The following is a 26,401-nucleotide window of genomic DNA, read 5'->3' on the forward strand; positions in this document are numbered from 1 at the left end:
TAATTTGCCCCCCCCCAGTTTGTGTTGCCTCATCCCAGGAAGGTGTTGTTGCTGCTTGTTGTGTTCGTGCTGGTGCTGCTGCAGGCTGTACTGCTTGGGGTGCTGCTGGTGCTGCTGCAGGCTGTACTGCTTGGGGTGCTGCTGGTGGTACTGCAGGCTGTACTGCTTGGGGTGCTGCTGCTGCAGGCTGTACTGCTTGGGGTGCTGCTGGTGGGTGCTGCAGGCTGTACTGCTTGGGGTGCTGCTGCTGCAGGCTGTAATGCTTTGGGTGTTGCAGGCTGTACTGCTTGGGGTGCTGCAGGCTGTACTGCTTGGGGTGCTGCAGGCTGTACTGGTTGGGGTGCTGCTGGCGGTGCTGCAGGCTGTACTGCTTGGGGTGCTGCTGATGCTGCTGCAGGCTGTACTGCTTGGGGTGCTGCAGGCTGTACTGCTTGGGGTGCTGCAGGCTGTACTGCTTGGGGTGCTGCTGGTGCTGCTGCAGGCTGTACTGCTTGGGGTGCTGCTGATGGTGCTGCAGGCTGTACTGCTTGGGGTGCTGCTGATGGTGCTGCAGGCTGTACTGCTTGGGGTGCTGCTGGTGGGTGCTGCAGGCTGTACTGCTTGGGGTGCTGCTGCTGCAGGCTGTACTGCTTGGGGTGCTGCTGCTGCAGGCTGTAATGCTTTGGGTGTTGCAGGCTGTACTGCTTGGGGTGCTGCAGGCTGTACTGCTTGGGGTGCTGCAGGCTGTAGTTTGTGTAATACAGCACTTGCATTTGTACAGTACAGATTATACAGGATTGGGTTATGTGATTTTACTGTACGTGCATTTCAAAGCGAAAACGTTTTTATCTAAGAAAACTATGTATTTTTATTATTTTAGGATAATTACATTTTGTAAATCTGTCTAAATGTTTGTGCTATTGCACTTCTGTATTAATATATATGATTCTATATACTAGAAAAACGTTTGACCTTAAACTTTTAAAAGTTAAAAAATTATTTATAGTGTTGAGAAATGTATCAAAAATATATTTTATGTGGTGAAAAATACAAATGATTTTTAATCTCTGTGTCTGCTGAGTGCGCCAATGGAGATTTGTGACTTGAATAGATAAAAACCAACATCAGTTCAATACTGAATTTTCAAATCCCATCACCATAAATAAGATTACTTTAAATTGTTGGGTGCAAAATGCCCCTAGGAGTAAGTTGCCTGCAGAAAATGATATAGTTTTAGAAAGTGTGCATTCTGGGAAAAAATTATTAGGGTTCTTATTTTCCAAGTTCTGCATGTATAAGAGCTTCTGGCACACAAGAATGCATGAGGGTTTATAGGACATGTCAACACTAAATAAAGGTTTTGCTTTAAATGTTCTCTGTAAATGTAATTGCTATAGAAAGCAGCATTTGCTGAAGTCCTGGTTGTTTCTTTGTAAACAATGTTACAAAAGTCTCCCACAGCGAGTCAGGTCTGTCAGGCTGCTGCCTTGTGTTACAGTGTTTCAGGGGTCAGTCTCCCCCAGTGAGTCAGGTCTGTCAGGCTGCTGCCTTGTGTTACAGTGTTTCAGGGGTCAGTCTCCCCCAGTGAGTCAGGTCTGTCAGGCTGCTGCCCTGTGTTACACTGTTTCAGGGGTCAGTCTCCCCCAGCGAGTCAGGTCTGTCAGGCTGCTGCCTTGTGTTACATTGTTTCAGGGGTCGGTCTCCCCCAGCGAGTCAGGTCTGTCAGGCTGCTGCCTTGTGTTACAGTGTTTCAGGGGTCAGTCTCCCCCAGTGAGTCAGGTCTGTCAGGCTGCTGCCTTGTGTTAGTGTTTCAGGGGTCAGTCTCCCCCAGCGAGTCAGGTCTGTCAGGCTGCTGCCTTGTGTTACACTGTTTCAGGGGTCAGTCTCCCCCAGCGAGTCAGGTCTGTCAGGCTGCTGCCTTGTGTTACAGTGTTTCAGGGGTCAGTCTCCCCCAGCGAGTCAGGTCTGTCAGGCTGCTGCCTTGTGTTACAGTGTTTCAGGGGTCGGTCTCCCCCAGCGAGTCAGGTCTGTCAGGCTGCTGCCTTGTGTTACAGTGTTTCAGGGGTCAGTCTCCCCCAGTGAGTCAGGTCTGTCAGGCTGCTGCCTTGTGTTACAGTGTTTCAGGGGTCAGTCTCCCCCAGTGAGTCAGGTCTGTCAGGCTGCTGCCTTGTGTTACAGTGTTTCAGGGGTCGGTCTCCCCCAGCGAGTCAGGTCTGTCAGGCTGCTGCCTTGTGTTACAGTGTTTCAGGGGTCGGTCTCCCCCAGTGAGTCAGGTCTGTCAGGCTGCTGCCTTGTGTTAGTGTTTCAGGGGTCAGTCTCCCCCAGTGAGTCAGGTCTGTCAGGCTGCTGCCTTGTGTTACAGTGTTTCAGGGGTCAGTCTCCCCCAGTGAGTCAGGTCTGTCAGGCTGCTGCCTTGTGTTACACTGTTTCAGGGGTCGGTCTCCCCCAGCGAGTCAGGTCTGTCAGGCTGCTGCCTTGTGTTACAGTGTTTCAGGGGTCGGTCTCCCCCAGCGAGTCAGGTCTGTCAGGCTGCTGCCTTGTGTTACAGTGTTTCAGGGGTCGGTCTCCCCCAGCGAGTCAGGTCTGTCAGGCTGCTGCCTTGTGTTACAGTGTTTCAGGGGTCGGTCTCCCCCAGCGAGTCAGGTCTGTCAGGCTGCTGCCTTGTGTTACAGTGTTTCAGGGGTCAGTCTCCCCCAGCGAGTCAGGTCTGTCAGGCTGCTGCCTTGTGTTACAGTGTTTCAGGGGTCAGTCTCCCCCAGCGAGTCAGGTCTGTCAGGCTGCTGCCTTGTGTTACAGTGTTTCAGGGGTCGGTCTCCCCCAGCGAGTCAGGTCTGTCAGGCTGCTGCCTTGTGTTACACTGTTTCAGGGGTCAGTCTCCCCCAGCGAGTCAGGTCTGTCAGGCTGCTGCCTTGTGTTACAGTGTTTCAGGGGTCAGTCTCCCCCAATGAGTCAGGTCTGTCAGGCTGCTGCCTTGTGTTACAGTGTTTCAGGGGTCAGTCTCCCCCAGCGAGTCAGGTCTGTCAGGCTGCTGCCTTGTGTTACAGTGTTTCAGGGGTCAGTCTCCCCCAGTGAGTCAGGTCTGTCAGGCTGCTGCCTTGTGTTACACTGTTTCAGGGGTCAGTCTCCCCCAGCGAGTCAGGTCTGTCAGGCTGCTGCCTTGTGTTACAGTGTTTCAGGGGTCAGTCTCCCCCAGCGAGTCAGGTCTGTCAGGCTGCTGCCTTGTGTTACAGTGTTTCAGGGGTCAGTCTCCCCCAGCGAGTCAGGTCTGTCAGGCTGCTGCCTTGTGTTACAGTGTTTCAGGGGTCAGTCTCCCCCAGCGAGTCAGGTCTGTCAGGCTGCTGCCTTGTGTTACACTGTTTCAGGGGTCAGTCTCCCCCAGCGAGTCAGGTCTGTCAGGCTGCTGCCTTGTGTTACAGTGTTTCAGGGGTCAGTCTCCCCCAGTGAGTCAGGTCTGTCAGGCTGCTGCCTTGTGTTACAGTGTTTCAGGGGTCAGTCTCCCCCAGTGAGTCAGGTCTGTCAGGCTGCTGCCTTGTGTTACACTGTTTCAGGGGTTGGTCTCCCCCAGTGAGTCAGGTCTGTCAGGCTGCTGCCTTGTGATACAGTGTTTCAGGGGTCGGTCTCCCCCAGCGAGTCAGGTCTGTCAGGCTGCTGCCTTGTGTTACACTGTTTCAGGGGTCGGTCTCCCCCAGCGAGTCAGGTCTGTCAGGCTGCTGCCTTGTGTTACACTGTTTCAGGGGTCAGTCTCCCCCAGCGAGTCAGGTCTGTCAGGCTGCTGCCTTGTGTTATATTGTTTCAGGGGTCAGCCTCCCCCAGCGAGTCAGGTCTGTCAGGCTGCTGCCTTGTGTTACACTGTTTCAGGGGTCAGTCTCCCCCAGCGAGTCAGGTCTGTCAGGCTGCTGCCTTGTGTTATATTGTTTCAGGGGTCAGTCTCCCCCAGCGAGTCAGGTCTGTCAGGCTGCTGCCTTGTGTTACACTGTTTCAGGGGTCAGTCTCCCCCAGCGAGTCAGGTCTGTCAGGCTGCTGCCTTGTGTTACACTGTTTCAGGGGTCAGTCTCCCCCAGCGAGTCAGGTCTGTCAGGCTGCTGCCTTGTGTTACACTGTTTCAGGGGTCAGTCTCCCCCAGCGAGTCAGGTCTGTCAGGCTGCTGCCTTGTGTTATATTGTTTCAGGGGTCAGTCTCCCCCAGCGAGTCAGGTCTGTCAGGCTGCTGCCTTGTGTTACAGTGTTTCAGGGGTCAGTCTCCCCCAGCGAGTCAGGTCTGTCAGGCTGCTGCCTTGTGTTATATTGTTTCAGGGGTCAGTCTCCCCCAGCGAGTCAGGTCTGTCAGGCTGCTGCCTTGTGTTACACTGTTTCAGGGGTCAGTCTCCCCCAGCGAGTCAGGTCTGTCAGGCTGCTGCCTTGTGTTACAGTGTTTCAGGGGTCAGTCTCCCCCAGCGAGTCAGGTCTGTCAGGCTGCTGCCTTGTGTTACAGTGTTTCATATGCCAGAGCCCCCAGGGCAGGGAATAGAAAAGGGACAGACACTGCTTCTAATAGCAATTATATATATATATACAAATGACTTAAAACAATTGCACATTTGTAATTTGTAAGTAGATTATAATTATGTTTCCTTTTATTGGGCAAAATATTATATTTTGGGTTGAGTTTATTTCCTCTTGTATTTACATGTAACTATTTTGTCATAGTAGCCTTGGTGTGAGTTAATTGTATGAAGGTTCTGAACAGCTTTTAATAAATATTATTGTAAAAATGAACATGTGATGTTTTTTCTCTGTGGAAAACAATAGAAATCTGCCAAAAAAATCATTTTCAAAAATGATTCGCAAAAATCTAACCCAAAGGTTTGGGCCAATAATGGTGTTTTCTTAAACACTATGGAGAAAGGAGGCCACAACACTTAATACAAATCAAATCTGAGCCTTAATTTATATATTGAAATTGGATCATAGAATCAGAACAAAACATCTGTAATAAACAAATAGGATTTAATTTCTTTCCAAGGATGCTATCTGAGTGCTGAGACCCAGCTGAACCCAAAACTGAACCCTGAAATATAGATCTGAACCCCTTGCCCCTATAGATCTAATCCTTATAGGGGTTTCTTTCTGAGATCTTCTTCTACTCCAAATCAAGCATAGGGAACCCTGGGTACAGCCTATTGCTTTTATTGCTAAAAAAGTAGTGCCCAGACAGAGGACGAGTTGATTTAACTTCTTGTGGGAATGGGGCGACAGCAATGGATGTTGGGTATTTTGTGTTACACCTACAGCGAGGAGCAAGGGAATTGATTGGTGATGGTATAAAAGGTGCTACAGTGAGAGGCTGAAGAAACCAATGCCCAGTACTTGGGGGGTCAGGGGTTCCCTACCATCTCATTGAAGTGAGGCAACCACATGTTATCCCACAAAAGACTACCTCACAGACTACAGTAAGTTGTCCTATTTATGGCCCTGTGCTACATAATGGCCTCTACAAATAAGTTCCCCTAGGTAGCACTACCTGTCCTAAAGTACCTCTCCTTGGACAAAGGCAGTTGCTCCCACATAGCAGGCACACAATCAACAACTGCCCTCACAGAGGGGACCCACACTTGTGCCTTCCAATACCTTCCCTCTGGGTGGATCACTCACCGGGGGATCATAAGGCTGGCAAAGGGATCCCGGGCAGCTGGGCAGGGAACAACATGGCTCACCACAGCTTTTTACAGAGGTCTGGTCAGTGTTCCTCGGCAGCCCTCTCACTCTGGAAGATTCTGCAAGGGAACCCCATGGATTGTGGCTCCAAACCCAGGCTCTCTCAAGGTCCTTCTTTTTTCCCACATGTCTTCTGGGGCTCCCAGCAAGCCTCAGGCTTTTCTCCCAAACTCAAATCAGATAATTCCCCTGCCTGTAATTGGGCTTGATGATGTCACAGGCAGAACAGGGGGAAGAAGAACTCTTTGATGCTCTATATTTTTTTATTATTGAAGCAAAAATTTAGTTAATCTACAGTTTTTCTGTTTAATGAGTTTTGGCTGCTATGCTAATCTCTCGGCTCTTGACTAGGAGGCTAGAAACCCAAACCTCAAATTTTTCTATTACCTTTGTAAGGGTATTGTGAAGTGGGGCTACCCGGGCCTTCCAAAACCATTAGCTTTACCAATAAACCCTTTAGAGCTGATTCACAAAATTTCACAAAAATTTCACAAAATTGTCATTATTTTTCGGTGAGCCAAGTGCGATATTTTTTCACATGCCATATTTTAATTGATATTTTAAAGCAAGCAATATGTTTATCCGTTATTTTATAGAGCGCGATATTATCACACGCTATTGCCCAGGTAACCGTTACACGTCACATATCACATGACTCCCACCATTTTTGCCATTTCTGCTCTCATTTGTAAGATAGAGGACGCAGATGATGCAGATGGGCAATCACCACCTCAAGGGCTAACCCTTTGCTAGCCAAAGACCGGAGAGGAGGGGCAACAATGAGTCGGGTAACAGTGGCGGTAATTAAAATATTTAAAAAATGAAATATGAGCAAGGTAGGCATGGCATGCTGGGGCATGATAGAGGTGCCAGGAGATGGAGGCATGAGGGCTCTCAGAACAGTAAAGCAAACACAATGCAAAAAAGGAAAAAAGAGAGTAGAAAAGAGCAGAGGCCGGAATACAGAAAAGTCAGAATTGGAAGCAGAAGGGACCAGGGGAACTTTTATATGAGAGATTTGGCCCAAAAGAACAATTTTTGGAACCATTATTGACTGTGAAAGAAAGTGAGAGCTCAGGAGTTAGTAGATACGAGAGAACAGAATCTCAAGAAAGAAAAAGGAATAACGTGGAAAAATTCAAACTTGTGCAAATTCAGATTTGTCTAATGATGACAGTGACGGAGAGAGGCCTCATTACATTAACAGCCCAGAAGATTTATCTGATATTGAACTTACAAAGATTATCCTCCTGAGGAACAAAGTGAACTAGAAAGTGAGGAAACTGACAGTGCTATATAAATCAACATTTATCTTTTTACTATTTCACATATTTGGTCAATAACACACAGAATGGTTGAGTCCCCCACAACAGATCTGTGCTATTGTGGTCAACTAGCCACTCCGAAAAGCCTTTCCACTAACAATAGTCGTGGGTGGAAAGCCTTTTCGGAGCGGCTTGTCGGACGCAATAGCAGAGATTTGTCGTGGGGGACTCACCCGCTCCCAGGGACATGAGCCTTAGTGGAGAATATCCAGTTATGTTTTCATATACAACTATTTTAAGTTAGCTATTGCAGTTTGAATTACTTTATTATTAGCAGCAATAAGCAGTTAGTTAATCCTAGTTACTGTCAATGTTGCATATTGCCACTCACTACTGCTGAGAGAAATAAAATACATGAACTATTTTTTGAAAGTGGGCAACTATTTTCATTGCAAATAAAAAGAGTATTATTTCAGATGTTTTGTGTTTCTTTTTCATTATAGTAAAGATTGTAGGTACTTACACGCAAAGTAATTGTTTACGATTTCTCCTCGTACTCGATTGCCTCTGTTATCTGCACTTTGTACAGGATGTATGGGATGAATTGGATCATCTAGATCATCAGCCACAAACTCAGGTAAGCCATGACAGTTGGCAATATTGTGCAGTACAGCGCAGGCTACTGCAATTTGGGCCACTTTACTGGGGTTGTACATCAGGCTTCCTCCTGACTTATCCAGACATCTGAAGCGGCTTTTCAGCACCCCAAAAGTTCTCTCAATTACAGACCACACTCTCACATGTGCTTCATTAAAAGCAGATTCAGCCCTTGTACACGGCCTGGTTATTGGAGTCATTAGCCACCGATAACATGGGTAGCCAGCATCTCCTGAAACAAATTAAGATTAAATAAATTCATGAAATCAAATAAGATGCTTCCAGTCTCCCACTGTGAAAAGAGGGCCTGCTTGCAATAGCAAACCATGCTTATGGCAGGCAGGCCCTGGTTTCACAGTGGGAGACAGAAAGCAAATCTAGGAAACTTGCGATAGACATGGCACAAATACTTACCTAAAAGCCATCCATCAGGCATTTTCCACTTTAAAATCAGCATATAATTCGGACTTTTAACGCTTCAAATATGTCAGTGAATTATGCATTAGGACTATTTCTATTTGATAATTATTGCAATGTGATGGACATAGCGCTTTACGATAGTTAAGATTTTTGCACATGTGAAATTACTTTGATGGCTTTTTATTAAACATAATTTTTTAATGCATAAAACTATGTGGTAAGCGATAACGACTTTTTGTGAATCAGCCCCATAGTGTTTGATACAAAATACCCCAACAAATCCCTTTAACCCATCCCATGTTACCCTTTCCCAGCTAATCCATAATATACAATTCTCAACAATTAATACCTTCTCATAAATAGTAAAGGAAAGAGGGAGCCTACTTTGCTTCATTATTTCCCATGCATTTGCTCGGTAGCCACTAGGGAAAAAAAGTAAAAACATAATAAATAATTAGAAACAATCTGCGCCACATTTATATCAGTGGGCTTAATTTATACTCTTTATTCAAAAGTTGTTTAGTTCTATCTCCCCCCACGCCTGGGTTTGGGGACATGCTGCAACACCTGAAAACACAATTGAGCCACGGTGTGGCCAACATCTACAAAATGACTGGCCACGGGACTTTGTCTCACCTTTCTCCCAATATCAGAGTTATGTTCCCCTATTCTATCCAAAAGTTGCCTGATTGTCCGGCCCACATACATAAGTCCCCATGGACACTTAAGGGCATATACAACATAGGCAACATAGGAGGACAGACAGGTATGATAACCCCTTATTTTAATCGCAGTCCCCTCGTGGGGATGATACACTGTATCCCCCTTTAGACAACTATTGCAATGTTTATACGATAGGGGAAAAATGATGAAAACAGCAGCACTCCGGTTGATTTGAAAAAAATATGAAACTTTACTCAAGTGCCAAAGGTAACGTTTCGGGCTTCAATCCAGCCCTTTATCAAGCCTACTAGTACAAATACAATCAAGTGTTTAAATACCCACAGGAAGAGGAGGGTCCATCCATATTCACCTCCATTTAACCCATAGTATTCTGTGAATATATTTAGTGCACACAATTAAATACAAACTAAGTGCCTGTGTATACAATATACTAAGTGCCCTGTGACATGTATCACATATAACAAATTGAACAGATCTTGAAATGGACAGTATCTTACTGCAGTGTATTTCATCCATCAAATATCTCTCTGGCTCTAATGCCAAATTCAGGGGACAATTCACCCCAGAACTAATATGGATCAGGAGCCTCCATATCTTTAAATCTTAATGTCCTAAAGAAAGATGAAACAAAACGTATAATAAGCAAAAATTAAGACATAAGACATAAAACACAAGTATTTGTTAAAAACAAGCAGATGACATCAACTTACTTACATAAACATCACAGGGGTATATTCCCTCTTAAGAGCCCCAGGTGACAGGGTGCCTAATGTATTAATCCAACGCATTTCCAATTTCTTTATTAATCGCCTTTTTTTTTTTTTACACTATTATTCTCCCCAACACTTTTTCTTACCTGTGCCTTGTTTTTTCCATCCTGTTCTCTATGGGGGAGGACTGGGCCAATCTGGGTTGGGGCTGGCTGGAACAATCAGGTTGGGGGAAGGCTGGGCCAGTCTCGGCTGGGTGCAGGTTGGGCCAAACCGGGCTGGAGAAAGCATGTAGGCCAATCTGAGCAGGGAATGGCTGGGCCAATCAGGTTGGGGGATGGCGGGGCCACTCGGGAATGGGGCGGGCAGCAAAGTAAGAGTAATGTAAAAGCTCTCTGCTTTAGGTGCTGACAGCAGGGGGGGTCTGGCTAATATAAGTAAGGGCAGCACAGCCATGCCTCCCTTAAGAATAGCAGTATTGGGGAGCTCAACTCTCTGTTAACTTACCCAAACGGGTATCAGGTGAAAATACTGGAAGAACCTCACCTTGCATGGGGGTCAATATCCAACAGCAAAAAAATCCAGTAGCACACTGAAGATGCAAGCCGTGAAAAAAGTGTTTTATTTGCCCAAGTACATACAAAAACAAGGACCTTGAGAAAGGGTCCGGAGGGGCCCGAAACGTTGCTCTTGTTTTTTGTATGTACTTGGGCAAATAAAACACTTTTTTCACGGCTTGCATCTTCAGTGTGCTACTGGATTTTTTTGCTAATCTATCCTTCCACCAGTTTTCTATCCAATTACATATATTATGTTTCAGCCAAATATTCCTCAATTTCATTAGTAACTTTCTATGAGGTACTGTACAAAATGCTTAAGCAAAGCCCAAGTAGATCCCATCCACTGCCATTCCAGCATCGAGGTTCCTGCTCACCTCCTCATAAAAGGCAATTAAAGAAGCAAATTTTGCTTCTAGCTGCTATGTAGCCTTTAAACCAATGAATCACTTTCATGTGTGTGTTAATGAGCTGGGGCTTAAAAGCTCCCTGCTTTCCCACTAGAGCCTTTTTGAGCTAAAGGTAGGTGCAATAGGTCTTGATACTCAGTCACATTGCTTTCTGGGGGACTTTATTTTAATTGCATCACAGACTCAAAGTCATTAGACAGTGTAGGACTCACATACAATGAGGGGCCTTGACGTGGCACGTGAGCTTACATATTTTGGCCAAAGTGTGGTACTAACACCTCATTTTTTGTAAAAATTATTTTTAAAGGCAAACTAAGCGCTGGCAAACTTTCTTTCTCTTTGTGTATATTTAATGGCTTTTTATCGTTTATAGCAGCTGGTCAACTCCAGATTGTGGGTTAGACCGAGCGCTGGCGATTTCTTTCTGTCTTCTGAATTAAAGAAGTCTGGCAAGATCTGTTACCCATAAAACCATGCTGGCACAAATTCATAGTATTGTGTTTGCAATGTATTCAAGTACCCTATCCCTTACAATCCTGCAGCCTTGTGCCTTTATATGGGCACAGAACCCCTCAGTGACTGCTAATATCCTTATCATTTACAGTAGGGGGTACATTATCCCTTATAATACATGAGTGATACTCAGAGTTCCCTGTATAACTCAGCCTGCAGCCTTGTGCCTTTATATGGGGGGCACAGAACCCCTCAGTGACTGCTAATATCCTTATCATTTACAGTAGGGGGTACATTATCCCTTATAATACATGAGTGATACTCAGAGTTCCCTGTATAACTCAGCCTGCAGCCTTGTGCCTTTATATGGGGGGCACAGAACCCCTCAGTGACTGCTAATATCCTTATCATTTACAGTAGGGGGTACATTATCCCTTATAATACATGAGTGATACTCAGAGTTCCCTGTATAACTCAGCCTGCAGCCTTGTGCCTTTATATGGGGGGCACAGAACCCCTCAGTGACTGCTAATATCCTTATCATTTACAGTAGGGGGTACATTATCCCTTATAATACATGAGTGATACTCAAAATTCCCTGTATAACTCAGCCTGCAGCCTTGTGCCTTTATATGGGCACAGAACCTCTCAGTGACTGCTAATATCCTTATCATTTACAGTAGGGGGTACATTATCCCTTATAATACATGAGTGATACTCAGAGTTCCCTGTATAACTCAGCCTGCAGCCTTGTGCCTTTATATGGGGGGCACAGAACCCCTCAGTGACTGCAAATATCCTTATCATTTACAGTAGGGGGTACATTATCCCTTATAATACATGAGTGATACTCAGAGTTCCCTGTATAACTCAGCCTGCAGCCTTGTGCCTTTATATGGGGGGCACAGAACCCCTCAGTGACTGCTAATATCCTTATCATTTACAGTAGGGGGTACATTATCCCTTATAATACATGAGTGATACTCAGAGTTCCCTGTATAACTCAGCCTGCAGCCTTGTGCCTTTATATGGGCACAGAACCCCTCAGTGACTGCTAATATCCTTATCATTTACAGTAGGGGGTACATTATCCCTTATAATACATGAGTGATACTCAGAGTTCCCTGTATAACTCAGCCTGCAGCCTTGTGCCTTTATATGGGGGGCACAGAACCCCTCAGTGACTGCTAATATTCTTATCATTTACAGTAGGGGGTACATTATCCCTTATAATACATGAGTGATACTCAGAGTTCCCTGTATAACTCAGCCTGCAGCCTTGTGCCTTTATATGGGGGGCACAGAACCCCTCAGTGACTGCTAATATTCTTATCATTTACAGTAGGGGGTACATTATCCCTTATAATACATGAGTGATACTCAGAGTTCCCTGTATAACTCAGCCTGCAGCCTTGTGCCTTTATATGGGGGGCACAGAACCCCTCAGTGACTGCTAATATCCTTATCATTTACAGTAGGGTGTACATTATCCCTTATAATACATGAGTGATACTCAGAGTTCCCTGTATAACTCAGCCTGCAGCCTTGTGCCTTTATATGGGCACAGAACCCCTCAGTGACTGCTAATATCCTTATCATTTACAGTAGGGGGTACATTATCCCTTATAATACATGAGTGATACTCAGAGTTCCCTGTATAACTCAGCCTGCAGCCTTGTGCCTTTATATGGGGGGCACAGAACCCCTCAGTGACTGCTAATATTCTTATCATTTACAGTAGGGGGTACATTATCCCTTATAATACATGAGTGATACTCAGAGTTCCCTGTATAACTCAGCCTGCAGCCTTGTGCCTTTATATGGGGGGCACAGAACCCCTCAGTGACTGCTAATATTCTTATCATTTACAGTACGGGGGTACATTATCCCTTATAATACATGAGTGATACTCAGAGTTCCCTGTATAACTCAGCCTGCAGCCTTGTGCCTTTATATGGGGGGCACAGAACCCCTCAGTGACTGCTAATATCCTTATCATTTACAGTAGGGGGTACATTATCCCTTATAATACATGAGTGATACTCAGAGTTCCCTGTATAACTCAGCCTGCAGCCTTGTGCCTTTATATGGGGGGCACAGAACCCCTCAGTGACTGCTAATATCCTTATCATTTACAGTAGGGGGTAGATTATCCCTTATAATACATGAGTGATACTCAGAGTTCCCTGTATAACTGACCTACTAAATGCCAAGCACGTATCCTTATCAGAAGGGAGGTGATAGAGAAGTGGCTCTTTTGTGCTTGGGGGCAAGTCGAATTCCCAAATGGCATAAAGTAGCCCCCAGGGGCCTCAATGATCTATTAATGATCTAACTGACTAGCGATGAGGCCGAGTTATATAACTGGGGCACATAACTATGCGCATAACCTGTTTCTCAGTTAATTCGATTTACTTCTACATTTGGGACTGAAGCTTTTTCAAGGTTAGACAGGTATTTTGCCGCTGGGACAGTAGCGCTCGCAGTGCCCAATACTAATTGCTGGGGGTTACACTGGGGGTTACACTAGCGGTTACACTGGGGGTTACGCTGGGGGTTACGCTAGCTGTTACACTGGGGGTTACACTAGCTGTTACACTGGGGGTTACGCTGGCGGTTACGCTGGCGGTTACACTGGGGGTTACACTAGCTCAGGGGTCGGGAACCTTTTTGGCTGAGTGAGCCATAAACACCACATATTTTAAAATGTAATTCCGTGAGAGCCATACAATGGCCGACGGGAGCTAGGCCGAAGCCGGGGCCTCGATTTGCGGCTACCCGTGGAGGACGATTCGGCTTCAGACCCATTCGCCCGTGGATGCTGCGGGGCAAGGTAGGGTGGGTGTCATCTTTAGCTGTTCAATATGGTTTGTTTGTGGTATAACTAGAGGGCTACCTAGCACAGTGCACAGTTTGCTTCTCTTTGTAGCCCCAACAGAGACATATTAGCCACATTTTATTTTAAATTCAAGCATGAACTGTCGCAGGTTTCTGCTCCAATGTCCCCTCAGTTCCCTGGGCCCTGGTTCAAATGCAACCTGGTAAGGATACCAGATGTGGAGGAGGGCGTGGCCTGCGCTCGGCGGATAGAAGACGTGTTTTAAAGGTCCCCATACACGGGCCGATAGAAGCTGCCGATATCAGTCCCTTGGACCGACTCGGCAGCTAATCGGCCCGTGTAGGGGCAGAAACGAGCGTGCTGGCCGACCGATATCTGGACTGAAATTGGCCAGATATCGATCGGCCAGGGTAGAAAATCCAGTCGGATCGGGGACCGCATCGGCTCGTTGATATGGTCCCCGAACCGACTGCCCCATTGCCGCCTGCATAATCCGGTCGTTTGGCCCCAGGGCCAAACGATCGGATTATTTTTTTTTTTTAACTTCAAGCTCCCCGATATCGCCCACCCGTAGGTGGGGATATCGGGGGAAGATCCGCTCGCTTGGCGATCTCGCCAAGCGAGCGGATCTTACCGTGTATGGGGACCTTAAGGCTTAGAACACGTCTTCTATCCGCCGAGTGCAAGCCACGCCCCCCGTTATTTTTTTTATTAAAGATTTGGCAGCGAGCCAGATGCAGCCATCAAAAGAGCCACATATGGCTCCCGAGCCATAGGTTCCCTACCCCTGCACTAGCTGTTACACTGGGGGTTACACTAGCTGTTACACTGGGGGTTACACTGGGGGTTACGCTGGGGGTTACACTGGCGGTTACACTAGCTGTTACACTGGGGGTTACACTGGGGGTTACGCTGGGGGTTACACTGGCGGTTACACTAGCTGTTACACTGGGGGTTACGCTGGGGGTTACACTGGCGGTTACACTAGCTGTTACACTGGGGGTTACACTAGCTGTTACACTGGGGGTTACACTAGCTGTTACGCTGGGGGTTACACTAGCTGTTACACTGGGGGTTACACTAGCTGTTACACTGGGGGTTACGCTGGCGGTTACACTAGCTGTTACACTGGGGGTTACACTGGCGGTTACGCTGGGGGTTACGCTGGCGGTTACACTGGGGGTTACACTGGCGGTTACGCTGCGGGTTACGCTGGGGGTTACAGTGGGGGTTACGCTGGGGGTTACGCTGGGGGTTACGCTGGCGGTTACACTGGGGGTTACGCTGGGGGTTACAGTGGGGGTTACAGTGGGGGTTACACTGGCGGTTACACTAGCTGTTACGCTGGGGGTTACGCTGGGGGTTTCGCTTGGGTTACGCTGGGGGTTACGCTGGGGGTTACAGTGGGGGTTACAGTGGGGGTTACACTGGCAGTTACACTGGGGGTTACACTGGCGGTTACACTAGCTGTTACGCTGGGGGTTTCGCTTGGGTTACGCTGGGGGTTACGCTGGAGGTTTCGCTGGAGGTTTCGCTGGGGGTTACGCTGGGGGTTACGCTGGAGGTTTCACTGGGGGTTACGCTGGGGGTTACGCTGGGGGTTACGCTGGGGGTTTCGCTTGGGTTACGCTGGGGGTTACGCTGGGGGTTTCGTTTGGGTTACGCTGGGGGTTACGCTGGGGGTTACACTAGCTGTTACGCTGGGGGTTACGCTGGGGGTTTCGCTTGGGTTACGCTGGGGGTTACACTGGGGGTTTCGCTTGGGTTACGCTGGGGTTACGCTGGGGGTTACGCTGGGGGTTTCACTTGGGTTACGCTGGGGGTTACGCTGCGGGTTACACTGGGGGTTACACTAGCTGTTACGCTGGGGGTTACACTAGCTGTTACACTGGGGGTTACACTAGCTGTTACACTGGGGGTTACACTAGCTGTTACGCTGGGGGTTACACTAGCTGTTACACTGGGGGTTACACTAGCTGTTACACTGGGGGTTACGCTGGCGGTTACACTAGCTGTTACACTGGGGGTTACACTGGCGGTTACGCTGGGGTTACGCTGGCGGTTACACTGGGGGTTACACTGGCGGTTACGCTGCGGGTTACGCTGGGGGTTACAGTGGGGGTTACACTGGGGGTTACGCTGGGGGTTACGCTGGCGGTTACACTGGGGGTTACGCTGCGGGTTACGCTGGGGGTTACGCTGGGGGTTACAGTGGGGGTTACACTGGCGGTTACACTAGCTGTTACGCTGGGGGTTACGCTGGGGGTTTCGCTTGGGTTACGCTGGGGGTTACGCTGGGGGTTACAGTGGGGGTTACAGTGGGGGTTACACTGGCAGTTACACTGGGGGTTACACTGGCGGTTACACTAGCTGTTACGCTGGGGGTTTCGCTTGGGTTACGCTGGGGGTTACGCTGGAGGTTTCGCTGGAGGTTTCGCTGGGGGTTACGCTGGGGGTTACGCTGGAGGTTTCACTGGGGGTTACGCTGGGGGTTACGCTGGGGGTTTCGCTTGGGTTACGCTGGGGGTTACGCTGGGGGTTACGCTGGGGGTTTCGTTTGGGTTACGCTGGGGGTTTCGCTTGGGTTACGCTGGGGGTTACGCTGGGGGTTTCACTTGGGTTACGCTAGGGGTTACGCTGCGGGTTACACTGGGGGTTACACTAGCTGTTACGCTGGTGGTTACGCTGGGGGTTTCGCTTGGGTTACGCTGGTGGTTACGCTGGGGGTTTCGCTTGGGTTACGCTGGGGGTTACGGTGGGGGTTACACTAGCTGTTACGCTGGGGGTTACGCTGGTGGTTACGCTGGGGGTTACAGTGGGGGTTACGCTGGGGGTTACGCGCCTATTGGCTTTAATGTCTCTCTGGTTCATCGGATCCTGTGTTCCCAACACACTGTATAAACCTTCTCACAGCTGAGAATACTCTCCCATATTACATAGGGAACCCCATATCCGTAATCCCGCAGAGGCCCAGCTTTATTGGCCCTTTACACTATTTTTCTTTTTTTCCTGAACATAAACCAAACGTGCAAAGTAATTAGCAGCTCATTAATGAATCTCTATCAGTTCCCATTGGTTCCCCAGTAACCTCTATCAGGAATGTTGTGAGAGCTCTGAGACCCTCCAAATGCCCTCCCGGGGCACTAGTTACTATGGGAACAGACATGCCATTGGGTGGGCACCCAGTCTGTACGTTACTGACAGAGAGGCCCAGGGCAGGAATGGGAGTAAATAAGTAATAAACTACCGGTTGCAGGAAGTTCCCCTCCCCCAGCCCCTCCCCCACTCCTTCCCCAGCCCCTCCCCCACTCCCTCCCCCACTCCTTCCCCCAGTCAGAGTTCTCCGCTTTCCCCTCATTTCCCGCTTTACTCTCTCACTAAGTGCAGTTCATACAAACAGCGGTCACATGATGCGGTGACGTTCCTGTCACATGACAGTCAGGGCGCGCAGCTCCGTGCGGAAACAGGAAGTAGCCGGGGCTGTAAAACTACATTCCCCACAATGCACCGCGGTTCCGCCTCCCTGAGCTCCCAGTTAATAACAAGTTCGCCCTCGTCACGTGACTCAGAAAGTTGGAAGCGCTTCCTTGTTGTACAGGTGGGTCCGGGGGGTCTGAGGGGTGCGGGGCTGTGTGTGGGGGCATGGGGGGGCATGGGGCGGGTTTGGGTGCATGACAGGGGGGAGACGTTCTGTTTCGGGGTACCCCGGGCACTGTATGTATGTACTGGGGCAGTGGGGATAGTGAGGGGCCTGGGGGGTGTGAGTTCCCAGGGAGCACAGGGGCCCCTTAGATTTATGGGACAGTGAGGGGCCCAGTTGCTGGAAGTGCAGGAATTGTGTGAGGCTTATTGTTCCTCTACAAACTCCCCCCGACCCGACAAACTACCCCCCCCCGACCCGACGAACTCCCCCCCCACCCGACAAACTCCCCCGACCCGACAAACTAACCCCCCCGACCCACGAACTCCCCCCCGACCCGACAAACTCCCCCCGACCCGACAAACTCCCCCCCGACCCGACAAACTCCCCCCGACCCGACAAACTCCCCCCGACCCGACAAACTCCCCCCCGACCCGACAAACTCCCCCCGACCCGACAAACTCCCCCCGACCCGACAAACTCCCCCCGACCCGACAAACTCCCCCGACCCGACAAACTCCCCCCACCCGACAAACTCCCCCCGACCCGACAAACTCCCCCCGACCCGACAAACTCCCCCCCACCCGACAAACTCCCCCCCACCCGACAAACTCCCCCCACCCGACAAACTCCCCCCGACCCGACAAACTCCCCCCGACCCGACAAACTCCCCCCCCAACCCGACAAACTCCCCCCGACCCGACAAACTCCCCCCGACCCGACAAACTCCCCCCGACCCGACAAACTCCCCCCCGACCCGACAAACTCCCCCCCGACCCGACAAACTCCCCCCCGACCCGACAAACTCCCCCCCCGACCCGACAAACTCCCCCCCGACCCGACAAACTCCCCCCCGACCCGACAAACTCCCCCCCACCCGACAAACTCCCCCCCGAACCCCCGACCGACAAACTCCCCCCGACCCGACAAACTCCCCCCCACCCGACAAACTCCCCCCGACCCGACAAACACTCCCCCCACCCGACAAACTACTCCCCCCGACCCGACAAACTCCCCGCGTGCAACCCTTACAGCTTTATTTAAAGGGTAAATTACCCACAAGTACTATTGCATGAGGGGCATTTTTATTTTTGCCCTTTAACTGGGAACTTTATCACATAATTACCCCCTAGTGGGTAATTGCAGTTTATTTTGTATATAATAGTGCTGTTATTTTGTATCAGATCACGAATGCCCAGAGTACCCTAGGGAGCGAGAGTGTTGGGTGGGTACGGGCACAATTGGGCATTTGCCACTCAGGTGCCCAGGCTTCAGCCCGTGGGTCCAGCTATGGCGCTGCTCTTACCCACATACATGTTGCTCGAGTCTTTCTGTATAAGGGATCCCCTGTCCCCTGGTGTTTGTGCTGCAGGTACTGTGTTTCCTATAGGTTACTAAGGGACGGGATGGCTGGCAACTCAGAACATTTTAGTTGCAGTGCAGCCCAAGTAACATAATGTCATATGGCCCAAAGGTTCTGTTGGGCAGAATTCTTATCTCTCACTGTCATTAGGCAAAGCCCCCCCCCCAGGCCAAAAGAGAGGGTCCTTGGTTAGACCTGGGTGTGATGTACCTTTATAAATAGTCTGCGGCCTTCCCGTCTGTACTTGGCAGCTGCTGGGAGTCGGATGACTTTGTTGGCAGGACTTTGCCCTCTCTCCCTCCCGGTGTCGGAGGCTGAGAATCTGCCAGTGTTTCCTCTCACTGCAAACTGACTGCCAACTCTCTCTCTCTTCCCCCCCCCCCCCGGCACAAATGTGTATTACCAGACACCATATTACAAGCCATTGTTTCTTCCTTCTTTTCTTAATTTGTAACAATATTATGTTAAAGGAGAAGGAAAGGCTAAGTCACTTGGGGGTGCCAAAATGTTAGGCACCCCCAAGTGACTTAGATCGCTTACCTTGTACCCTGGGCTGGTGCCGCTGTTAGGAGAAAAAAGCACCAGCCCGGGGTACCTGTAGGAAGCGCTTCCTCCTTCCTCTCTCTTCTCCGGGCGAAATCCGTCGGCCGGCGCATGCGCAGTAGAGTAAAAAGCCGACTTTGTTTTTTAAGTTCCACTATTCCCTCTACTGCGCATGCGCGCGCGGTGCTACAGGAAGGAGGAAGCGCTCGCTGCTACCCCGGGCTGGTGCTGTTCTCTCCCTACAGGGGCACCAGCCCGGGGTATGAGGTGAGCCTAACATTTTGGCACCCCCAAGTGACTTAGCCTTTCCTTCTCCTTTAAAAATACCTTCATTTTTGTCTGACTGAATAAACTCGGTGTCACAATATTATGGTATCTCTCTGTACAGGCTATGAGCAAACTTAGGGGGCTGTTCCTGCTGAATTGTGCTTAGTACAGGGGAATCCCTATGTGCCATAGTTTTATGGTATCTCTCTGTACAGGCTATGAGCAAACTTATGGGGCTGTTCCTGCTGAATTGTGCTTAGTACAGGGGAATCCCTATGTGCCATAGTTTTATGGTATCTCTCTGTACAGGCTATGAGCAAACTTATGGGGCTGTTCCTGCTGAATTGTGCTTAGTACAGGGGAATCCCTATGCTGCCATAGTATTATGGTATCTCTCTGTACAGGGCAGGCTATGGGCAAACTTAGGGGGCTGTTCCTGCTGAATTGTGCTTAGTACAGGGGAATCCCTATGTGCCATAGTATTATGGTATCTCTCTGTACAGGCTATGAGCAAACTTAGGGGGCTGTTCCTGCTGAATTGTGCTTAGTACAGGGGAATCCCTATGTGCCATAGTTTTATGGTATCTCTCTGTACAGGCTATGAGCAAACTTAGGGGGCTGTTCCTGCTGAATTGTGCTTAGTACAGGGGAATCCCTATGTGCCATAGTTTTATGGTATCTCTCTGTACAGGCTATGAGCAAACTTATGGGGCTGTTCCTGCTGAATTGTGCTTAGTACAGGGGAATCCCTATGTGCCATAGTTTTATGGTATCTCTCTGTACAGGCTATGAGCAAACTTATGGGGCTGTTCCTGCTGAATTGTGCTTAGTACAGGGGAATCCCTATGCTGCCATAGTATTATGGTATCTCTCTGTACAGGGCAGGCTATGGGCAAACTTAGGGGGCTGTTCCTGCTGAATTGTGCTTAGTACAGGGGAATCCCTATGTGCCATAGTATTATGGTATCTCTCTGTACAGGCTATGAGCAAACTTAGGGGGCTGTTCCTGCTGAATTGTGCTTAGTACAGGGGAATCCCTATGTGCCATAGTTTTATGGTATCTCTCTGTACAGGCTATGAGCAAACTTAGGGGGCTGTTCCTGCTGAATTGTGCTTAGTACAGGGGAATCCCTATGTGCCATAGTTTTATGGTATCTCTCTGTACAGGCTATGAGCAAACTTAGGGGGCTGTTCCTGCTGAATTGTGCTTAGTACAGGGGAATCCCTATGCTGCCATAGTATTATGGTATCTCTCTGTACAGGGCAGGCTATGGGCAAACTTAGGGGGCTGTTCCTGCTGAATTGTGCTTAGTACAGGGGAATCCCTATGTGCCATAGTATTATGGTATCTCTCTGTACAGGCTATGAGCAAACTTAGGGGGCTGTTCCTGCTGAATTGTGCTTAGTACAGGGGAATCCCTATGTGCCATAGTTTTATGGTATCTCTCTGTACAGGCTATGAGCAAACTTAGGGGGCTGTTCCTGCTGAATTGTGCTTAGTACAGGGGAATCCCTATGTGCCATAGTTTTATGGTATCTCTCTGTACAGGCTATGAGCAAACTTATGGGGCTGTTCCTGCTGAATTGTGCTTAGTACAGGGGAATCCCTATGCTGCCATAGTATTATGGTATCTCTCTGTACAGGGCAGGCTATGGGCAAACTTAGGGGGCTGTTCCTGCTGAATTGTGCTTAGTACAGGGGAATCCCTATGTGCCATAGTATTATGGTATCTCTCTGTACAGGCTATGAGCAAACTTAGGGGGCTGTTCCTGCTGAATTGTGCTTAGTACAGGGGAATCCCTATGTGCCATAGTTTTATGGTATCTCTCTGTACAGGCTATGAGCAAACTTAGGGGGCTGTTCCTGCTGAATTGTGCTTAGTACAGGGGAATCCCTATGTGCCATAGTTTTATGGTATCTCTCTGTACAGGCTATGAGCAAACTTATGGGGCTGTTCCTGCTGAATTGTGCTTAGTACAGGGGAATCCCTATGCTGCCATAGTATTATGGTATCTCTCTGTACAGGGCAGGCTATGGGCAAACTTAGGGGGCTGTTCCTGCTGAATTGTGCTTAGTACAGGGGAATCCCTATGTGCCATAGTATTATGGTATCTCTCTGTACAGGCTATGAGCAAACTTAGGGGGCTGTTCCTGCTGAATTGTGCTTAGTACAGGGGAATCCCTATGTGCCATAGTTTTATGGTATCTCTCTGTACAGGCTATGAGCAAACTTAGGGGGCTGTTCCTGCTGAATTGTGCTTAGTACAGGGGAATCCCTATGTGCCATAGTTTTATGGTATCTCTCTGTACAGGCTATGAGCAAACTTATGGGGCTGTTCCTGCTGAATTGTGCTTAGTACAGGGGAATCCCTATGCTGCCATAGTATTATGGTATCTCTCTGTACAGGGCAGGCTATGGGCAAACTTAGGGGGCTGTTCCTGCTGAATTGTGCTTAGTACAGGGGAATCCCTATGTGCCATAGTATTATGGTATCTCTCTGTACAGGCTATGAGCAAACTTAGGGGGCTGTTCCTGCTGAATTGTGCTTAGAACAGGGGAATCCCTATGTGCCATAGTATTATGGTATCTTTCTGTACAGGCTATTGGCAAACTTAGGGGGCTGTTCCTGCTGAATTGTGCTTAGTACAGGGGAATCCCTATGCTGCCATAGTATTATGGTATCTCTCTGTACAGGCTATGAGCAAACTTAGGGGGCTGTTCCTGCTGAATTGTGCTTAGTACAGGGGAATCCCTATGCTGCCATAGTATCTCTCAAGTGGGGCGCCCCTAGGCCATGCAAAACTCCCCACCCCCCCCCTCCTGTGCTTTCACCCCCACATGCTTTTATCCTCCCTCCCCCCAGCACGCTTGTACCCCAATCCTTACCTAGTCAGTCCACACTGCTGTTGCTTCCGCTGATTGACTTGGCTGCATGGAAAAATGGGCAGTAAATACTTACGATTTGATCCTATTAAATATGAAACTAGTCGAGGAATGGGATTTCCTTCAATAGAAAACAAATTGTACATTTCCTCTCTCTTATTGTAGGCAACACAAGGATCTCTGGAGATGGTGTCCGTGTCCTGCAGCTCATTGTGACTTTATTCTTACTCCTGAGCCCCCCTGCCCGTCCACAAGAGGGCAGCCAGCAAGCCTCCCACGATGTATACATTCCTACCGGAGAATATCACGCCAGTGAAGCAAAAGGCATCTAAAGAGCAGAAGTCTATGATCGGGGCCATCATCCTGGGCCTGATATTGGTTATCGCCGCTGTGGTTTCCTGGAGTTACTACTCCGTCTCCCTCCGCAAAGCAGAGCGTTTAAAGACCGAGTTGTTGGACCTCAGGAAAGATGGCTTCGTTATACGCAACCAACAAGGCAAACAGGTTTTCCGACTCTCTTTCGACTCTGGGGATTTGGATTTGGAGTCTTGTTCAAAGTACGGGGACATTTTAACCTGCACCAGATCAGATAAAGGGAAACTGAACTTCTTCATCCAAACTGTGAATCCAAAAGATACCGTCATGTGCTACAGAGTCAGGTGGGAGGAGTTTGTGGCCGACACAGTGGTCCAGCATACCATGTATTGGGATGATGCTTACTGGTACGGAGGAGCGGAAATGAGCACTCAACATTGGCCTATAAAGCTCTTCGGATATCAAGAGCCCAAACCCTTTGTGACTAGTGACATTTATTCCTTCAGAGACCACTTTGGGGGAATACTGGAACGGTACTGGCTCTCGTCAAATGCAGCAGCTATCAAAATAAACGACTCCGTACCTTTCCACCTTGGCTGGAACAGCACAGAGAAATCTCTTTTCTTTGAAGCGAGATATAAAGACTCCCCCTATAAAGCTCCACCCGGTAACCAACCCTTCCCAGAACTTAGCTACCGAGTGTGTGTGGGCTCCGACGTCACCTCGATCCATAAATACATGGTGAGGAGGTACTTTAACAAACCCACCAAGATACCGTCGGAAAGCAACTTTAAATACCCCATATGGTCTACCTGGGCCTTGTACAAAACCGATATTGACCAGGACAAGCTGCTGCGCTTTACAGAAAAGATTAAAAAATACAAATTTAACTACAGCCACATAGAAATAGACGATATGTACTCGAAAACCTACGGAGACTTCGACTTCGATCCCATCAAGTTTCCGAATGTTACGGAAATGTTTGCAAAGATGAAGGAAGACGGCTTCAAAGTCACTCTTTGGATTCATCCGTTTATCAATTACAACTCTTCCAATTTCGGGGTGGGCATAGAAAGGGAGCTCTTTGTTAAGGAACCAAATGGTCGGCTACCAGCCATGGTCCAGTGGTGGAACGGCATCGGGGCTATACTTGACTTTACCAATCCCAATGCGAGAGAGTGGTTCCAGAACAACCTAAAAAGGCTCAGGACTAAATACGGAATTTCATCTTTTAAGTTCGACGCTGGGGAGACCAGTTATTTACCCGAACAGTTTAGCACATACCGACCTCTGTCTGATCCGAGCATGTTTAGTCGGCGGTACACTGAAATGGCCATTCCCTTTTATGACCGTGCCGAGGTGAGGGTTGGCTACCAGTCGCAAAACATATCTTGCTTTTTCCGAATTATAGATCGTGATTCTGTTTGGGGATATGAATTGGGGCTAAAGTCACTGATACCTACAGTTCTCACCATAAGCATGCTGGGATATCCTTTCATCCTGCCTGATATGATTGGAGGAAACATCTATACCAATGGCACAATGGATTCTGATAAGATTCCCGACCGGGAATTATATATTAGATGGTTGGAGCTCTCGGCTTTTATGCCGTCTATGCAGTTCTCTGTGCCCCCTTGGCTATACGATAAAGAGGTGATTGAAATAGCTCAGAAGTTTACCCAGATACACGCTACACTAGTAGCCCCCCTATTACTGGAGCTGGCTGGAGAAGTTACTGACACAGGAGACCCCATCATTAGACCCATCTGGTGGATCTCGCCCAATGATGAAAATGCACATAAAATAGATTCTCAGTTCCTCATAGGAGACACCTTGATGGTGGCACCAGTGTTGGAGCCGGGGAAGCAGGAAAGGGACGTCTACCTCCCAGAAGGCCGGTGGAGAAGTTACAAGGGGGAACTCTTCCAATCGACTCCTGTCCTTCTTACAGACTACCCAGTGGATTTAGATGAAGTTGCCTATTTCATTTGGGCATCAGAAGAAACGGTCAGCACTTAGTATTAATCTCTGCCTTGTGGGAAAGAAGTTTGTTGACCTGGGAGACACATTGTGCAGATCTAAGTGTCGCCCGGATCTTTCTTTCCCGTCTGGGTTGGTGGGTTTTTATTGTGGGTAAACGAAATCTGAAATCTAACCTAAGATATGCTTTTTAAGTTAGGGCTTAGAGTTGCCCTTTGTGGATTGAAATATTGCACTGTGAACTTTAGTATAAGCACAGTGCTCCACTCCTGGACTGTACCCACAAAACCATATTATCGTATATATCTGCTTATCAGACAAGGGGGTTGTCCCCCGAAGGTAAATGGAGGGAGCAGAGAACCCTAATACTCTATACACTGAATAATGCATTAGAGTAGTGCCACAGGGGGCTGATACGCAGGCTGTAAAATGGCCGATTTACTTCCCTCTGCTCATTTGTGTATCTGCTGTGTTTGTAGGTGCAGAAATACAAACAATCAGAGGCCAGCGGATTGGCTGATTCTGGTAGGCTGAGAATCAGCCCCAGGTGGTATAACCTTAATTCTAACCTAGTCTAAAGGTGGCCACACACGGGCCAATTCTAGCTGCCGATATCAAGCCCTTGTATGGGCACTAACGACAGGCCTGCCTGACCGACATCTGGCCTGAATTGGCCAGATCTCAGTCAAGCAGGTTTAGAAATCAGTTGTCGGTTCGGGGACTGCATTAACAAGCTGATGCTGTCCCCAATCCAGACGCCTGTACCCGTCATTCTAATTCGGGTCTTCTGGGGCCAAACGACTGAATTAGCCTGATAGCCCCCACCTGTAGGTGGGGATATCGGGAGAAGATCGCCAAGTGAGTGAATCTTAGCGTGTATGGCCACCTTATGTTTAGTTTTTGTTTTTAACTATTCTTTATGTTGATTTTAGTTCATAAAAAAATGAGCAGGCACTCCAAAGACCCAAACGGACAATGTCCTTGAAAGCCTTTGGCATTTTGTGCTGATAAGCATAGGCTACATACATATGTGCTTATCAGCATGAAATGCATAAGGCTTTTAACAACATGTAAACTTTAATAAAAGTATATTTTTAACATGATTTGGCCTGTCCGTTGGATCTTTGGAGTGTTTTTGTTTTGTTTTTTTTTTAATCTGGCGGAATTCGCTCCCTCTGGCTATAGGTTTGGTGCTTGGCACCCAAACCCAACATTTCTACTGGGGAGTTTATATGCAATTTACATATACAGGGGTGTGTGTATATACACTATATTGTCATCTCTCTATCATTTGGCAATAGGGTGATAGACTTGGAATAGAGGGGCATGCAGCCCTTACTAGCAGTATGTAGGTGTGTGTATATGTTCAGCAGAGGATGCAATAAGGGAAGATACCCAGTACAGCCCTCAGCACCGGGAAAATGTTAGCTTGTTGGCTGACCTGGGAGATATAAGAACCCTAGAGGCGGATATAGATAGTTTTGCCTAGGAAACTGGGGACATATCATAACTTTTTGCTATCTCCACCTGCGGTGGGGTTCAGACTGGATCATTTGATATTAATGTGCCTGTGTTCAGACCCAAGCTGAACAGTTAGGGAAGACTCCTAGATATCTGCACAACCCTGACTCATATTGGACTGATTATCCAGACGCAACCCTTCAGTAATTTTGTGCTGCTGGTACTTTTCTCCGAGGAAAAAAAACTGCTCCTGAGGCTCAACTGGAAGACAGACGTCGTA

The 26,401-nt window shown here is 48.4% G+C and overlaps 2 protein-coding genes across 2 annotated transcripts in view; both read left to right on the forward strand.

Annotated features, from left to right (window-relative positions):
* The window catches only part of LOC100493150 (E3 ubiquitin/ISG15 ligase TRIM25), a 39,190-nt gene that overhangs the window by 2,428 nt on the left and 10,361 nt on the right, over nucleotides 1-26,401 (forward strand). The window contains exon 2 of the mRNA XM_031894988.1: nucleotides 17,110-17,137. Within this exon, the coding sequence (XP_031750848.1) occupies nucleotides 17,110-17,137 (28 nt within the window). The remainder of the gene's footprint in view (nucleotides 1-17,109; nucleotides 17,138-26,401) is intronic.
* On the forward strand, nucleotides 17,119-25,377 carry myorg (myogenesis regulating glycosidase (putative)). Its single transcript, XM_002943962.5, has 2 exons — nucleotides 17,119-17,265; nucleotides 22,531-25,377. The coding sequence occupies exon 2, from the start codon at nucleotides 22,645-22,647 to the stop codon at nucleotides 24,697-24,699; it is 2,055 nt and encodes a 684-aa protein (XP_002944008.1). The 5' UTR covers nucleotides 17,119-17,265; nucleotides 22,531-22,644; the 3' UTR covers nucleotides 24,700-25,377.

Source organism: Xenopus tropicalis, chromosome 1 (genome assembly GCF_000004195.4).
Source record: "Xenopus tropicalis strain Nigerian chromosome 1, UCB_Xtro_10.0, whole genome shotgun sequence".
Classification (NCBI taxonomy): Eukaryota; Metazoa; Chordata; class Amphibia; order Anura; family Pipidae; genus Xenopus; species Xenopus tropicalis.